The 18,470-nt window shown below is 36.8% G+C and overlaps 1 protein-coding gene across 19 annotated transcripts in view; it reads left to right on the top strand.

Moving 5' to 3' along the window:
* Window positions 1–18,470, top strand: part of celf4 (CUGBP, Elav-like family member 4) — a 1,311,271-nt gene that overhangs the window by 334,597 nt on the left and 958,204 nt on the right. For all 19 annotated transcript variants that reach the window (XM_051930108.1, XM_051930103.1, XM_051930106.1 and 16 more), the window contains exon 2: window positions 1,928–2,010. In XM_051930108.1, the coding sequence (XP_051786068.1) occupies window positions 1,928–2,010 (83 nt within the window). The remainder of the gene's footprint in view (window positions 1–1,927; window positions 2,011–18,470) is intronic.

Below are 18,470 nucleotides of genomic sequence, written 5' to 3'. Positions count from 1 at the left end.
TGAATCCATTCCTTTGGGCTACCTATAAAGCCAGAAGCAGAACCAGGCAGCAGTTATGTCAGTATAGCCATGCCTCCATCAACAAAGTATATGGGTACATTAGAAAAATTGTAGAAAAACTGTAGAAAGTATCCAATACATGCAGACACTGCTACAACACCAGTTTGTGTTTTGTAACAATTTATGAATAAATTGTTTGTGTTCCTTGAAATTTACTGCTGCTTCTTTTCATGTTTTGCAAGTTAGAACTTTGTAATTCCAATAATAATAATTATTTTAAAAAAAAGTTTTTGTTTGGGACATTTCAAGCACTCTTGGCGCACTGTGGTGACCTCGGGGGCCCAAAGCAGTCGCATACTTTGCTCATACCTTGGGCCGGTTCTCCTAGTGTGGCATATAGCATCTGTTATATTGAACTCAGTTGTTATCTGGCCCTGGTAACATATTTGTTTTTTTGCTTTTGCCTAACATAATGGCAATAATATAATTATGTAATAGTTCATTAGTTAACGTGTATGTTTATGTGTGTTTCTTAAGTGGTTAAAATTTAAGTATTTAGTGCATTTACATTTACCCCATTTCTATACTCTAAACTTCCAACATATTGGTATGAAGTTAAGTACTCCTTGAATGCTTTATTATTACTGAAATATTTTAAGGATAATTTAGTGAAATATACCGTCATTTTCCCCAGGTGTGTTTTTTAAACAACTTGCACAACATTTTTGTTTTTTTCCATAATCTCAGTTTCTCCACACTCTACTTTTTGTAGCTCTCCTTCTGTGGGCTTTGAGCACTTCATTGATGGGTGCTTTTTTGTGCTAGGAAGTATTTCTCCTGTTTTTTCTCCATCCTCACTCACTCTGTGTCCCTCCCTCTCATTCTTTGTTATTTCTTGGGCTCTCTGATTGTCAGTTCTGTGTGCTTTAACAACCGAGTGGTTTATACCTTTAACAAATCTAAGTGCTTTACACACTGTCCTCTTTAGCCTCACTACTCTCCTTCATTTTTCATCTGTCAACACAATACCCAGAAACCCAATTAATCTGTTTCTTTTAGATGAATAAAAAAGTCTGCTTTCCACTGCTTTTCATCTTCCTTTCTTTCTTCCCTTTATCTTTCAGTGCATTTTGTTTAAACATCTTATCAATTTGTTGTGACCAGACAAATTGAAGTATCACTTTGATTTTCTGTTTTGATTTACAGTATTTATCTTACTCTGTCAATCATAGTAAACACATCGTTTTCAGCAAGTGTTTTGTTTTGGCATTGCTGATATTTTTCTGCTAGTTAATATAAAAATTATGTGTCTAGGATGTATAGTAATTAAATTAAGGGCATCTTTGTATTCTTCATGTTCTTCACTGCTTGTGTTTTGTATCTCTTTCTGTCTCTGCTGTCATGGCATTGTAAAGGCTTTGTTGTCTTTTTAAATTTTGTTTCTTTTTTTAGAAGTTGTCCTTTGCAAGTTTTATTTCTGTATTTTTTTCTGTTAGTTTAATTAACTCCTCCTTTTCCCATTGTTTGCTGATTTTCTCTGTCAATCAAGTAAAATCAACATCAGTATGATTTAAAGTTACTATAGTTTTATATCTGTTCTTTTAGTTAATTTAATATTTTATGGTATTAACTTCTGTTCTTATCCAACTTGCAGGGAAAACTTGGGGGTTAGTGGTAGGACTAGCACTTCATCCACTGTAAAAAACTTACTGTGTTCCACTCCATTCAAAGTTGTGTGGTGCTAAGGTTATCACCCATTACACGGCAGTGCTTGGGTCCTAATCTGGGATCCTGAAGTGGTTTGTTGTGTGGAGGGTGCGGCAACACACTGTATCAGTGCATGCTCCCAAACCCCCATCCCCACCCCCTGGTTGTATCTTTATCAAAACTGTAAAACCTAATTTTGTGTTCTTCCTCTCTCTTGTAGGCTGTGCCTTCCTCACTTACTGTGCCCGGGAGTCCGCTCTGAAAGCCCAGAGTGCACTACATGAGCAGAAAACTTTGCCAGGGGTGCGTCTTTTTGGTGTTTTAAATTTTGTATTTTATTTTTACTGAACGAATGCAGTTCATAACCATGTCCTTGCTTGCATAACACACATTGCCTCTTCAAAGACTCTGAAATGTGTATGCTGAGCTTGTTGTTAAATATTTGTTTTACTGATATACTCATTTATTTAAGAATCTTTAATTTGATGCAGTTTGGCGCTTGGCAAGGTATTAAGAAGATCACACTTGATGGGGTTTGGGGTTGATGGTTGTTGGATACATACAAGGTGGTTGGAAGTGAAACCTCTTGACAAATAACATTGATTTAGCTGATTATGAGATCATAGCAGGTGGCAAAAAATTTAACCCAGTAATTATGATATAGTAAGACCAGTTGCTTTTGGGATTAGAGGTTTGTGCTTGGAGGAGCAGGCGTGTCAGTATCTAAAGGTTTTGGAGTGTTTTGTCAGTCGATTTCTTTTTGTTTGTTTTTTACTGTTGCTCATAAAAATGTAAGTGATTATTGTCAGATTATAGTGCTATTAAATTATATTGTTCTAACATAAAATGTCTGTCCTTATGCCATATAATGTGTGGCTAATATCATTCAAATCTGCACATTGTTTATATGTTTTGTTGTTCAGGCCTACCAGTTGTAATATTGCATCTGTAAAACTGATTTTTTGCTCTGCACACTGCTATAAATGTGGGTGAGCTACTGTCTGCAATCGATCTTGAAAAACATCAAGTCTTGAATGTTTGCTCACTGGTTAGAATGAAAGTTCTGCTCTCTAAACACCATGGATGACTTCAGCTGTGATAGGATTGTATCTTTCCTGTGGAATCTGTGTACAAGCAAATTAATCTTTCTGATATTCAATATATGAATAAATAAATCTGAAATATTTTACTAATATTGTTAACACGAAAGTTGATATTCTGTTTACATTTTTTTAATAAAAACAATTGCAGTTTGCTAGCTGTAGAAATAGGTGACTCAATAATCAATACATGCTGCTAAATGTGAAACTATGCATATGTGCTTATAGGATTTAAAAAAAAATTCATATATAATTTTTGAAATAACTTTAATATAGTAAACCTTTGATCTTACAAAGTGGCTTTAAACGTGAATGATTTGGACTAGCTATGTAAATTGATTTACATCTCCTACTGTAGATTGTTCTCAGAGGACATGCCTTAATGCTTTTATTATTTTTAAAAACAAAGTGGGTGTCACTTTATGATTTTTAATATTGAGTAGCTTTGTACTACTCTTTTATATAACTTATATGACATATGGGTACTAAATTGTTTACTAATATGATGTAAAGGTAGCCTAAGTTCTGTGATGAGCAGGTATTAAACATCAGAAAATTAAATTTCTTTATTCATTCTTTTCACTGCTGTGCTAGGTGCTCAGCCAAGGAAAAACTCTTAAGGCATACACTTAAGGTACACTACTTCTTTTTAGCATTGTGCAGTGTATTACAAGAAAGAAAAACATTTGCTCAGACTCATTTAGGATTTACCAGACAATGTTCACTCCTTGTACATATCTTTTTGGTTGATTATCATTAAGAATAAACTTGCATCAAGAAAATTAAATTCAACCCATTGTGATAACTACGTTGATATTCAATACATATCCAAGTGAGACATTTTATTTTAGTACAGTTTTATCATGCCATAATCATCAACATTTCAATCAAATGATTGATTGGTTTTCACTATGGCACGGAGTGTTCCACTTCTAAATGTTTCTGTCCTCTGGCAGTGAGCAAAAGTTTAGTCAATATGGACTGTAGAGTGATTAGATAAAATGGTAAAAAATATGTTTCAGTTCTGACTGATAAAGTTTACACTTTTATGTTAAGTTGTCTAAAGTTCTTTTTATACAAGTTCAATTAAGCAGTGTGGTTAAATTTTTTAGGGGTGCGTTATTAACAATTTAAACTAAGTACTGAATATAATGAAGCATTTGTTAGCATTACCGAGCTTGGTTTCTTCGTAGCGTTTTATTCATACCCTCTGTGTTAAACAGGCACTGTACTATATACTGTAGTTTTTCTTTTCTTTCAATATGCAAGACAAAGAAATCGTCATTTAGATCGCCAGCTTCCACATGTTCAACTTGACAACAGATTCCCCCACTTTATCAACTCCCTGTTCACATTCTTTCCAAGAACAACACACTCTTGATTGGAATGCCAGTTTGCCCTGCTGTAGTCAACCATTGCCCCACATTTTGACGCTGATCAGTCATTTTTTTATATTTATCATTATCTCGATAAAAGTTTGGTCTCAAATCAAAATTCAATATGCAAGAAGTTGCTGCTAAGCAAAATGCAATACATCTGCATCACTTTTAGTTATGACACGCTATCTATAGACATACTGTATAATGCATTTTAAACTGCTATGAAAATTGTTATTTTTAGCAATACTGTATACAGTTTTTGATTTTTGATATTACTTATATATCATTGATTATTGTTCTTCGAATGTCTGCACAGTTTTGTATATTTACTCAGTTTATATTTGTATATATCCATCCATCCATTATCCAACCCACTGAAACCGAACATAGGGTCACGGGGGTCTGCTGGAGCCAATCCCAACCAACACAGGGCACAAGGCAGGAACCAATCCCGGGCAGGGTGCCAACCCACCGCAGGACACACACAAACACACCCACACACCAAGCACACACTAGGCCAATTTAGAATCGCCAATCCACCTAACCTGCATGTCTTTGGACTGTGGAGGAAACCGGAGCGCCCGGAGGAAACCCACACAGACACAGGGAGAACATGCAAACTCCACAGGACCCAGGAAGCGAACCCAGGTCCCCAGGTCTCCCAACTGTGAGGCAGCAGCGCTACCCACTGCGCCACCGTGCCACCCTTGTATATATTTATTATATAAATATATGTGTATGTATAAAGGGTGAGCCAAAATGAAGTACCACATTTCTCAAGGTCATTGCAGGACTTAGAAGCAGCCGAGTGGATAGGGTGGGGATCCTTTCATAGGCGATCCCTTGTAGTTTTCAATCAGCAGCATGCCTTGGTCTGGTGCACACCATGCTTTGACTGTTGAAGCATTCTTCAACAACAACAAATCCATCATTAGTACGCAATGCGCCTTCCGAATGCACTTCAGCGCTCCTCCTAATGGTGACATTCCAAATTGGAAAACAATTCTTCAGTGGGTGGCTAAATTTAGACAGATGGGTACAACATTGAACAGAAAATCTCCAGGCCATCCTCAAACGTTGTGAATGCCTGAAAACGTTCAAGCTGTAAGGGCATCAATTTTGCAGTCTCTTAGACGTTCAGAGTGCAAACCTGCTTCTGCCTTAGGCATTTCCAACACGTCTTTGAGGAGGATTTTCCATGAGGACCTTTATTTCCATCCATACAAAATGATGGTAGTGCAGGAAGTCACTGAGAGAGACTGGGAGAGCCATAGAGAGTTGTGCGCAAAACATTCTGCAAGCCATCCTCCCATTACTGACTGTGCCACCATGTGTATCACAGTATATATAGTAAGAATGATGGAACAATAGTGTTAAGAGTTGGGATACCACCCTGGTAAATTCTGTTTAATAGTTCAAGAAAATAAAAGCTAGTAAAACAAAACAAACAGCCACAGCTGTGGTTCAGAGTGTCCCTGGATTAGTTAATGAGTAGGAGTTCCAACTCTCACAGGTGCAGGTCAAAAAATGAAGCGGATACTTCCTGTAGACAGCTGGTATATAAGGCAGTTCTTCTAGCAGTTTCCCTTTGGAACTGCTGACAGAAAGGAAGAAGTTAGCAACAGAGCTCTGTCTCGACCTGGCATGGAACGGAAGATGTCCCCTAAGTGTACATGCATAAATATATACAGTATAAATGTAAGTATACATATGTTTTTTTGTTTTTTGGCCACAGATATACCATTGTTCTTTAATGTGTGGTGAATTGCCTTGTGCTGGCATTTTTCCCACTAAAGCAAAGAAGAATTTTTCAAGTTAATTATAGCTGCTGCTGCCTTAATTTGATAGAGCTGACTGATGCCTTGCATTTGAAAGCCATTAAGGTTTAGTCTGATTAATATTTATTTATCGCCTGATTATAAGTCTCACATTCTTTGCTTTTTCTCTATACTGAATAGTGCAACGTTTCAGGAAAGCCGTTTACATCTCTTTAGCTTCTGAAATGTTACAATTTTAATAAAGGTTCTCAGTGAATAGTAATATATCTTGATATTTAAGATGGCTAGTACAAGTTCTGATGCATCATATATACTATGTATGTGTTGAGAACTTGAGTTTAGACAAAATTAGTTATCCTGGTTGAGCTTCTCCATCTGCATAATTATTCAATTACTACTGTAAACTCTTAAGATAAGAAAACTATGTTTGGTCTGCTAGACCATATGTACTATTAGTAAGTAATTTAATATGAATTAACATTTTTTGTAGTCCTCACTCAGCAATAAATTTCTTATAGCTAGCAAAGTGAGAGGTCAAGCAAAATTACACCTTTTATTGGCTATCTAAAAAGATTACAATATGCAATGCTTTTGAGGCAACTCAGGCCCTTTTCTTCCGGCATCTTGCCTGACTAACACAGTACAACACCCTAGTACTACAGATAGATAGATACTTTATTAATCCCAAGGGGAAATTCACATTTATAAAACTATCATTAAATTTAGAGCTGCAATGCCCAGTATGCCTTTCTAACACCTGTTGTCAGCTGATAATATAAACTTATGTGAAATGAGTTTCTGCACTGGTGCATGTAAATATAATCTCCTTGCCATATAAAGATTCCTGCACATTGTGGTGACAACAGCATGCTCTGAATGACTACAACCTCTAGTTTTAACTCCAAGCATACAATTTAAAGACAGAAGAATGACCTTCATTTTTCTTGCAATAAAAGTCCTCACTTATGATTCATAATCTTAAGCAATTTGAGATGCTGAATGTGGTGGGTTTAGAACTGCTTCAACTAGTAAGATAAACTCTCATAGAACTGCATAGTGTTTCGTTTTTGAAAAAGACAAAATTTCTGTCCACCTGCACAATGTCAAAAAGTTTGTAATACCAATCAACAATCTGTGTTAATCTCTTTATGAAGTAAAATATAGGAAAGAAAATGAGAAAAAGAAAACACCACGAATTAACCGATGGAGCCAAACCATGATAGAATAGCTTGAAACATGATTTTTTTTCTATAGCTATATGGAGATGCAATTTTGAGACTGTGATAAGAAGAGAATAGGAAGGTTCTTTTGAGTGATTTTAAGCAATCATTAACTTCCATGTTTATTTTTTCCATTTGTTAAACAATTATACAAACTCACTGTATAATGAGGCAGTGTTATTTTTAGGCTTTGATGCTAAGAGTTGAAACTTATAGCTGTTTTTTGCTTTGAATGAATCAGCTTTAAATCACTTTTGTAACATTACTAAATACTGTTTTATTATGGAGTTCTGCTGCAATCTTTCATACCAAACAACAAAACAATGTGGCATGTTCACCAGTAAACAGCTCAAGTGAGCTAATAATGTTACTCCCTAGTACAATAGATGCAAATTTTGTGTACAGAAAGTACTTCATTATATACCACTTCTGATATATCTGAATAATCAATGGCACTATAACTGATGGCCATTGACTTAAAAAATTTCCTGGGTGAAGCTGGGTGACATAGCTAATACACAGATAAAATCCTCGCAAATTAATGTATACCATAATTGTGAAAAAATAACTTTGAAGTAAAAAGTAGTTAAGTACCTACTCATGTACTTTGCAACAGTACTGTTAGCCATCAGTGTCACTGGTTATTTGGTAAAAGAAACTTTCACAGAGGACTTTAGTGTGTATGGGGGGTGATTCCTGACAGAATTAAGCCTTATAATGTGGACATGAGCATTCGCTTGTGGAGCACTTAGACTCACAATGTGGACAAGATCATTTATCATGAAGAAGTGAAAGTCCTCCTTCATTTAGTAATGTTGCCAGGGAAACCGACTTCCATAATGCACCTTACACAAAATGGCAGCACAGGAAAGGTACATGAGTGTCTGTGTTGGTACCAGTTTACACAATATATAATGATTTTGCAGCATATTATGCAATTCTGAAATACAAATGTGTGTTATAAGTAAACATACAGCATTATTGTCTATTTGTCTTATTTTGATATTTAGGCTACTGAACTAATAGTAGTATTTACTTGTTTGTACACTAGCTGTAGGGGCACTTAAAAAGAGTTAGCATTAACACTAGAATTACCAGAGCCTTTCGAAAAAACTCATAGATCCGTCCCACCTTAAATCGCTTCGCACTTCTCCGTCTCTGTCTTTTGTCCTGTAAATGTGTTGATAAGCAGCAAACAGCAAGCAGCCTGCTATCACATCCCCCAACCCCGCACAGTTTTCTCAGCTCAAGTCTGTTTACCTGCGTGTCAGTTGCTTAGAGTTGTATAGAGTGAGAAGTCAAGCAAAATGACACCTTTTATAAATACTGTATCGTTATTTGGAACACTTGCATTTCATGTGTGTTCCATGTCTACAACGATCTATGTAAACACATCGTTAAAACAGAAACGTTTTTCATGTTTAAGTTAGTGCTGGGCGGTATACCGGTTCTTACCGAAAACCGTTTTTTATTTTTGTTATGATATGGATTTTTGTTATACCGCAACACCGGTGTTCACGTGGGGACCTTTTTCACTGCTACACCGCTAATCACAGCGGTTTTGCACGGGGGCTCTTTTTCACTGCTACACTGCTAAATAGGTAGTGGTAGTGTAGGTATTGCACTCTGAAAATGGACAGAGAACATTCTGAAACTGAAACTGAAGCTGTAGCAGACGATAAAGTTCAACATGATGACACAGAATAACTTTTGCCGAAAAAAAAGAGTCGTGTCCGTTATATGGAGATGCTTTGGTTTTAAAAGGTCAGATGTGGACCATTATGTTCAAATGTGTAAATACTCTTTTTATACTACTAGATAATACTGCAAGCCAAGTTGTACTTGTTTTATTTGTTTTCAATACTGTGTAATGTACCTGGGTACTGTGTAATAGTGTGACGACATGTTGACTTTATTCTCGACATTTCTACTTTATTCTCGCCGTTTATGTCAAGATTAAAGTCGACATGTTGACTTTATTCTTGTAATTTGCCATTAAAGTAGAACATCATAAAATGAATATTTAATTTACTAGATTTTCTCAAACCCTGTCATAAATTATATAGCATATTAAATGCTTTGTGTTAAGTGTTCCCCGAGCCATGTTAAATCGAGTATGTGCTTCTTAAACTGACTTCCTCTTGTACTGAGGAGGCACCTGCAGCGATCGCCGCACAGAATACATTCACTTCATGATATTCCTGCTCTCAGAACATTTAGAATGCTAAGATAAATACTTGATATCATTTTTATGATGAAATGCATTAAAGCATGTATTAATCATGGAGGTTACACTGCTGCCTCGCAGCAAAGGGGTCCTGGGTGTTCCCTGCTTTGAATTTGCATTTGTTTCTGGTGGGTTTACTCGGTGTGCTTCAGTTTCCTTTCAAAGTCATGTAGGATGTGGGATTTTGTTATGCTATATTGACCCTGCTAGTGTATGTGTTGCTCGTATTGACCCTGCGATGTGCTGGCGACTCGTTCAGGATTTTCTCCTGCCTTGCACACAATGTTTGCTGGGATGGGCTCAACCCTGAATAGATGGCATAATTAAACATGTATAGCGAAGATATTTTTAAAGTTCTGAACACTCCGTGGGCTAACTTTATAACTAGTTTCAATTTCACAAAGACATTTATCATGTGGTAATTGGTTATGTGGAGAAAGTAAAAGGAAGGATAGGAACTGGGGTTTTGGTACGTCAGGCAGACAGCACGCGTGCAATAAAGAATGTCCGCTCAGAAGAACATGCAATGAATTCTGTGTTCGTGTGTCCGACCACCAGATCACAAACCCAACATTTGCACAATTTTTAAGTTAAACCTGTGCGATATCCATTCATACATCCAGTTTTTTGGAGCCTCGTCACACCTGCCATAAAGGTCTCTACACTGAATGTATACCTGGGGACCCCTTACTGCCAGGGAGCAGCACTACCGTCTCACTACCGTGCTTGTTTAATACCTGCTTTAATGCATTTCATCATGAAAATGATATCAAGTATTTATCTTAGCATTCTAAATTTTTAGAGAGCAGGAATACCATGAAATGAATGGATTCTTTGCGGTGATTGCTGCCTCCTCTTAGTGCGGAGGAAGTCAGTTTAAGAAGCATAGTGATTAACAACTGGGTCGGGGAACACAACACAAAGCATTTAATGTGCTGCATTAACTTATGACGGGGTTTGAGAAAATCGAGTAAATTAAACATTGATTTTAGGATGAAGTTTAGTTTATGACATTCTACTTTAATTATGAAGTAAACTATGAAAATAAAGTGGAAATGTCGACTTTAATCTTGACATAAGCGTCAAAATTAATGTGGAAATGTCGAGAATAAAGTCAGCATGTCGACTTTATTCTTGACATATAACGGTAGTTTGTTTTTTTTCTTCCCTCTTTACTGTACTTTTTTTTTCTTCACCGTGGCCCTAATGCACTTCCGTAGGGCTATACCACAAATAGCATTATACAGTAAATGCAAGTTGCAGTTTTTTTATTTATGTATATAGCTTAGCTTGAAGCAAGGTCCATATTAATGCAGTTTGCCTAAATGATGGTGCAGTTGGTAAGGATGTCATCACAAGTTGCACTTGTTTTATTTTATTTTATTTTAATTTGGTGAATACTGTGTAATGCACCTGGGCTTGAAGTCTTGAAGTAATAGTGCAGCTATCAGTAATAATACTATTATTTATTTTATTGTTATTATTTATTAGTTTAAATATTATGCAGTTTATTGATGGTAAAGTTGTTGAAAAAAGTCACTTTAACGTGTCAGTGGACAGAGATGGTTAACATTAACAAAGTGTAGTTAGTTCACAAAAAATATTTACTATTTATTACTTTTCTAAGACATGTTCAGTGCAATACAACTTTTGACAAGCACCTCTGGATATTTTACTAAGTCTAAATGCCTCTTTGGATGCTTGAAAATATGTTGTCAAAATCATAGTTTAAGTTTTTGCAAAATTTGTTCAATAAAAAGGTTCTATATTTTGACTGCAACTGTCATGCAATGTGATTCCTTATCTTCATTAGTGTCACCCCCTTGAAAACTATCACTTTATGGGGCAATGCAAAACCTGTATTAATACTTGTGTGCACATTAAAATGTTTTTTTGTACAATGTACAATTCTCATTACAGTGGAATAGGATATTCTTAGCCAGTCTACAGCAGTAATTGCAGTGGAAAATGTGGTTAACATTCAATCATGCATGGGGAAAAAAATACCGTCGATACCGTGAAACTGGGATAATTTAGAAAAAATACCGTGATATAGAAATTGGGTCATACCGCCCACCCCTAGTTTAAGTAATAATTGACAAAATGTAGACATGAAGTGTATAATGTATGAAGCCTGAATTCCAAACATCAAAGAAACACTTTCACAAAATGTACAGATATAACAGAACAAGTGCACTTCTATTCAAGAATATAACTGCAGAAAAACAACCCGCGTTTTGGTGCAACATTGACATATATTTGCTTCAATCGCTTCGGTGGTGCAACGGTATCAGCTGTTGACTGGTGATCTAAACTTCACGGGTTCGATCCCGGACAAGTCCGTTTTGAGAAGTGAGCTGCACATATTCTTACTATTTTAGAATAAAAACATACATTTGATTCCAGTCTGTAACAGCCGGTGTAATTTATGATACTTGTAAAGGTTAGCTTTATTGTTTTTTTAATTCAGTTTTATTTTCTCAGTCATGTTCACGATCCCAACCCCCTCGTATTTGACACCTGTTTTCACATAAAGACGCACTATATTCAAGCTTCCACCTGCCGTAATCCCTGTTACTCTGTGCTGTTGATCCTAAGTATTTAAACTTTTCCACCTTCACCAACTCTACTCCCTGCATCCTCACCATTCCACTGACCTCCCTCTCATTTACACACATGTATTCTGTCTTGTTCCTACTGACCTTCATTCCTCTCCTCTCTAGAGCATATCTCCACATCTTCAGGGTCTCCTCAACCTGCTCCCTACTATCGCTACAGATCACAATGTCATCAGCAAACATCATAGTCCAAGGGGACTCCTGTCTAATCTCATCTGTCAACCTGTCCATCACTATTGCAAATAAGAAAGGGCTCAAAGCAGATCCCTGATGTAATCCCACCTACACATTGAATGCATCCATCACATCTACCACAGACCTCACCACTGTCTCACTTCCCTCATACATATCCTGTATCACTCTTACATACCTCTCTGCCACTCCTAGCTTACTCATACAATACCACAACTCCACTCGAGGCACCCTGTTGATCATCTGATGACAGCTGTTGAAAAGTGTAGCAGTCTTTGGACACTAGCTGGGTGCTTAAGGAATATTACTATATACAACAAAACAAAGGTTCTGTAAGATGTGATCAACTGATATGTTCTTCTTGAGAACAAGAGCACCATTTGAATATTACTATAATCAATTTGTTTATTCTGGGTAATTATAATTACAAATATTTCCTTTCTAGTTTAATCAACAACCCTAGATTTTTTTCTAGTACAAGTGAGTATGGATCTGTGTGTATGTGACCTCCTCTACAAGGTGCTGCTGATGTAAGCTTTGACCATTTGCACCCATTTATTTTAGAAGATTACTGGGTGGGTAAAGATAAAAGATATTTGACTTGTAGATGCCTAGATGGACTTCATTCACGTGGACTTCTTGATGCAGTAAGCGCTCACTAAGCCATATTCAAGCCCATTTTCACAAATACCAACCCAAAGCTGACAGTGGAGATGATCGAACAGTTATTTGAATAAAATCGATTGGAGGAAATTAGCAATTGATATGAACTAGAAAATGAAACTGTCAGCCATTGGAGAGATTATCTGTTCGATGCAGAGAATATACTTTCTACATGATTTTCAAATGTTTCATGGGCAGCCAAGCTAGGTTTTATAAATAGGTTATACACTATATATTTGGATGTCAATCTCTGATTCTGAAGATACACAGTGGGTACAGGTTTTCATTCCAGCCACTTTCTTAATTAGTAATTAGTTGCTGCAGCACATTTAAATAATGCATATGCATTAATTATGATTGACTTGCCTGTTTTTGTCCTTAATTGGTAGCCAAATAATAAAGAGATACAAAGAAAGCCAACAGGTAATTAACTAATTCAGGGGTTATAATCAGTCTTTGAGGATCACCATTTTAACTTCAATCAATTTCTTATTTACTGTAGATGTTAATAAAACAGTATTTAATTCTATGGCATGTTAGTATTCTCATTCTGTCACACCAATGAACATTCACATATACAAGCAGATCAGTAAAGCAGATTAGACCTTAATTTTTAATTTTCAGATATATTATTGAGAGAGAAATTGTGTAAAAGAGGTGCAAATGAGATCTAAGTTAGTCCAGTCAGCTTTTGGCTTGATTTTCATATAAAAGAAAAATAATTTGCTGATTAAATATTAACATTTGCTGCATTTGTAAACTTCTACAGGAATAAAAAGACAGATCGACAAATTGACACTTAATAGGTTCAGTGGGTAGCTCTGCCACTTCTTAGTTAATTCAAACCTGATTAATGTGTATTTAGACTTTGCACATTTGAATACTCTAATTTACGCTAAAGCTCATATATCAATAGACATTTTTTGATATTTGACAGTAGCTAATGCATTTTTATTTTAATCATGCAACATGTAACCTCCTTAGCTAGTGCCAAAACAAAGAATGAAATAGTACAGTTTATAGCTGTACAACAATGTACTTATTGTTAATGTGAATGTGTTGGCTATTCAGAATTGTTATTATTAAACCTAGGAACTACAGAATGATGACGTTTTGGCCTGTTTGTTTAAAACAGTTAACAAATGAAAATGCACATATGTTCTACTAGTCTTTTTAAATCATATTTTAGATACAGTAGATTTGACATTCAGTTCATTCATTACGTTGTGCACCCTTTTGTTCAATTTTAAGAATGCAGATAGCCAGGACCTATCCTGGGAGCATTTTGCAAAACAGAAACCAACCCTGAACAAATCAGAAATCAGATGCACAACATCACTCAATAAAACTGTTAAGAATTAACATCACACTTGTTAAAACACTGCAAGTTAATGCTGAGTAACATATTTATATCCAGTATACAGTCATTTTGAAGCTTAACATATAAAACTACAGGTACTACTATTCTTGAGTAATATATCTATTGTAAACTGAGAACTGCTATGTATTATTTGAATGGCAGTTAGTAAAAATGTTCATACCAAATTGGATTACAAGTGCAGGGAGAACTTTTGATTTGCTGGCCTGTTAGTTTTTGTAGTATTTTTAAATTGCAAAACTCCAAGGAGGACGCCACTCATATTAACATCAACAGTGTCATTTATTGGTCTGGTCCAATATGCTATTAAGTGGGTTTTCAGCTGTCATTCGGCTCGAAATATTTCCAGGACTTGGCAACCCTGGAAGCTGATCTTCCACCTTGTGCAGGACAATTTCTTGCCTAGGTGCTGGCTTAGGCTCTGGCTCTGTACAACACTGATTTCTTACAAATAGAGTTAGAAAATGGATAAGTGGTTTGATGGGTTTAAAAAATTGAGTTCATAATTTTTGTTGGGTGGAATAAGAAAAAGTCAGCTGCCACATGATTACTAAACATAGGGCTGGTGATTACAGTGCCTAGATATTTGTTTATGCTTTGTCCACAACACAGATATTTGCCTGGTACTTTACAAAGCAGAAATGTTTGTAATATAACAGTCCTCAATCTAATAGCAGAAATAAAGGAAAAATAAATTCAAAATAAAATGTATTTTTAAATTAGATTTTTTTTATTTTCAAAAAACAGAACATTACAAAAGCATACTACTCATTTAAGCAAATAGTAGCATAAGAGATATAACAATTTACTTAAAAATTAATCCAGAGAAAACAAAGGAAAAAATATAAAGGAAGAAAACAAGATTCAGCTACCACACAAAAGAAGAAGGAGGAGGAAAGAAATGAGAAGGAAACCCTCATCAACTTTTTAAATATTATAGAAGAATTTTTAAAAAATTGTTTTCTTAAATTATAATAATGAATTCCTGCCAAGCTTTAAAAAAGTTTTGGACTTATATTCTTGAAAAGAATTTGACTTTTTCTAATTTGAGATAATATAGAACATTGTTTACTCGCTGAGTTATAAAAGGCGGGTTGGGATTATTCCAGTAAAGCAAAATATGTCTGTGTACTAGTAGTGTGTTTATTAAGATTGTCACAAAAATGAGACATACACAGATAAAGGTTTGGGGCAGCATCCGTATAATCTGGTATCCTGGCTGCAAAGTCTTTTTTTATCAAATAAAGAGCACTGATGAGCGTACAACTGAGTCCAGAACAAGACTGACAAATAGGGAAAAGGTGTAGACTTTTAAAGGGGAAGACAGGAAGTGAGGTCATAGGGATCTGGCTCATGTTCTTCAGCCATTGGTTCGAGCCCGGAGGTGACATCACAGGGGCCGGAGTCGGTAAGGTCTTCTTCCATTGGCTCGGTCCCGGAAGTGATGTCAAGAGAGCTAGGTGAAATCTCCCGGAACTGGTCTACAGGTAAGGGAAAAAAAGAGTCGGTGCACTCTGCCACATCCCGGCATGCCTCAGAACTGCCTTCAGTCAAGCCCTTTAGCTGCCTCCCATGCGCACGTGTGTGACAAGATTTTACGATAAATTTTTCCCTATCCACTTTAATCTCAACTGATACTACTGTATACCAGTTATCGCAGTTAATGTGTCAGGATTGATTTTAACACAGAGATAAGGTTTAAAAGATATTAGCTTAACAAGTCCACATGTAAGAAGTTCACAATGCAATAACAGAAATTACCAGTGCACCTGGAAATAGAATTAGGGACCATAAAGAGATAATTGACACGTTTTAAGGAGTATTAAGTTCTTAAATATAGTTTTTCAATAAAATATGAATATCCCAGCGCAGTATTCTGAGTACACATATAAAATCTTACTAACCAGAAACCTTATTGTCTTTGGTGCAGATAAAACCTTTATTAGAGTTGAATGGGGATTATCTATTTACTACACTGCATAGAGTCGAGCATAAAGGAGCACTGGAATCATTGGGTAGAAGGGTCCTTTCATCAGATTGGTCGGCCCAGCACTGACTTGGCTGTCTAATGGCCAGTAGTTGAAGGGCAGCTTGATGGCTGAGGTCTTCAGGATTCTGAACAAATCAGAATCCTGTTATGTGATATAATCTGCTTTTGCATTTTCCTCTGTTCTTGTACAATTACTGTTGTACTATTGTATTGAGGATGACTTGTGCTCTGTTCTGTGTATTGTATTGTATCGGCCCTTTTTTTGACACCCACTGCACTCCCAACCTACCTGGAAAGGGGTTTTTCTCTGGTTTGGCTTTCCACAAGATTTCTTTACATTTTTTACCCTACAAGGGTTTTTCTGGGAGTTTTTTCTTCTCTTCTTAGAGAGTCAAGGCTAGAGGGCTGTCAAAAAACAGGGCCTGTTAAAGCCCATTGCGATACTTCTTGTGTGATTTTGGGCTATACAAAAATAAATTGTACTGTACTGAATTTAGGTTTGGCCTCAATATATTTCCATGGATTAAATTACTTTACTGGTTCAGAAGACTCAATCCATATTAATAACACAAACTCATTACTTCAGATTAGAATGAGGTACTCAACAAAGGTGTCAACTATCACCAATGGCTATTCATCTCCAGAAGAAAACAAAGATAAAGAGGATTATCAGATAAGAGCTTGAACAGAAAATATCACTATATCCAGATGATACAGTGGATCTGGATATATCCAGATTAATAGCTCCAACCCCCAATTACCTCTACCATTAGTCTTAAGTGTGTTAGGAGAATTTTTTAAAAACTCTGGACTGAAAATTAATCTGGATAAAAGTGTGCTTTTCCCAGTGACTTCTGTAATGCATCATACCAGATTAGACAGCTATTCATTCATTATGTAAAAACATTTTAAATATCTGGAGATAACCTTCGGGTGGCATGGTGGCGCAGTGGTAGCGCTGCTTCCTTGCAGAAAGGAGGCCTGGTTCGCTTCCCGGGTCTTCCCTGCGTGGAGTTTGCATGTTCTCTCCGTGTCTGCGTGGGTTTCCTCCAGGTGCTCCGGTTTCCTCCCACAGTCCGAAGACATGCAGGTTAGGTGAATTGGCGATCCTAAATTGTCCCTAGTGTGTGCTTGGTGTGTGGATGTGTGTGTGTGTGTGCGTGCCCTGCGGTGGGCTAGCGCCCTGCCCGGGGTTTGTTCCTGCCTTGCACCCTGTGTTGGCTAGGATTGGCTCCAGCAGACCCCTGTGACCCTGTAGTTAGGATATAGCAGGTTGGATAATGGATGGATGGAGATAACCTTCACAAGTAAATATGTGGAAAAAAAATCAAACAAGATGTTAATGGATTGTCTACACTTAGCTAGCAGGAAGAATTTACACTGTCAAAATTAACCTCCGGGCGGCACGGTGGCGCAGTGGGTAGCTCTGCTGCCTCGCAGTTAGGAGACCCAGGTTCACTCTCCTGGGTCGTCCCTGCGTGGAGTTTGTACGTTCTCCCGGTGTCTGCGTGGGTTTCCTCCGGATACTCCGGTTTCCTCCCACAGTCCAAAGATATGCAGGTTAGGTGCAGTGGCGATTCTAAATTGTCCCTGGTGCGTGCTTGGTGTGTGGGTGTGAGCACCCTGCGGTGGACTGGCGCCCTGCCCGAGGTTTGTTTCCTGCCTTGCCTTGTGTTGGCTGGGATTGGCTCCAGCAGACCCCCGTGACCCTGTAGTTAGGATATAGCGGGTTGGATAATGGATGGATGGATGGAAAATGAACCTCCTTCTTAAGCTGCTGTATCTATTTTAAAATACCCTATATATATCAACATCTTTATTCAAGAAGTTAGACTTAATCCTAACATTATTCATCTGGAATTCAAAATGCCCACACATTCATAAGACAAACAGAAGGTGAAATTTGACTACCTAACATTATATTTTACTACTAGACAGCAAATACACACAATAAAATTTTAGAAATTGACAGAAGTTCACAAATGTGCATCAGTCTGGTTTGCAATCGAAAACAAATTTTGTCCTAAATCTTCTTTCTTCCATATTTTTTGGTCTAATCAGTACTCTAATGCTCTAATGCTATCACTCTCATATAAAATAAAACTGAATAATGATATGTAAATATATGTACCAGTTTTCATTTAAGCTATGCTCCCAGTTAATTGTGTGTTACATTCATGCTGTATTTTAATAACATGCCTTACAAGCAGGGGAGCTA

Source organism: Erpetoichthys calabaricus, chromosome 7 (assembly GCF_900747795.2).
Source record: "Erpetoichthys calabaricus chromosome 7, fErpCal1.3, whole genome shotgun sequence".
Taxonomy (NCBI): domain Eukaryota; kingdom Metazoa; phylum Chordata; class Cladistia; order Polypteriformes; family Polypteridae; genus Erpetoichthys; species Erpetoichthys calabaricus.
Note: the sequence above shows the minus strand (reverse complement) of the source record. Positions and strands in the feature narration are given on the sequence as shown.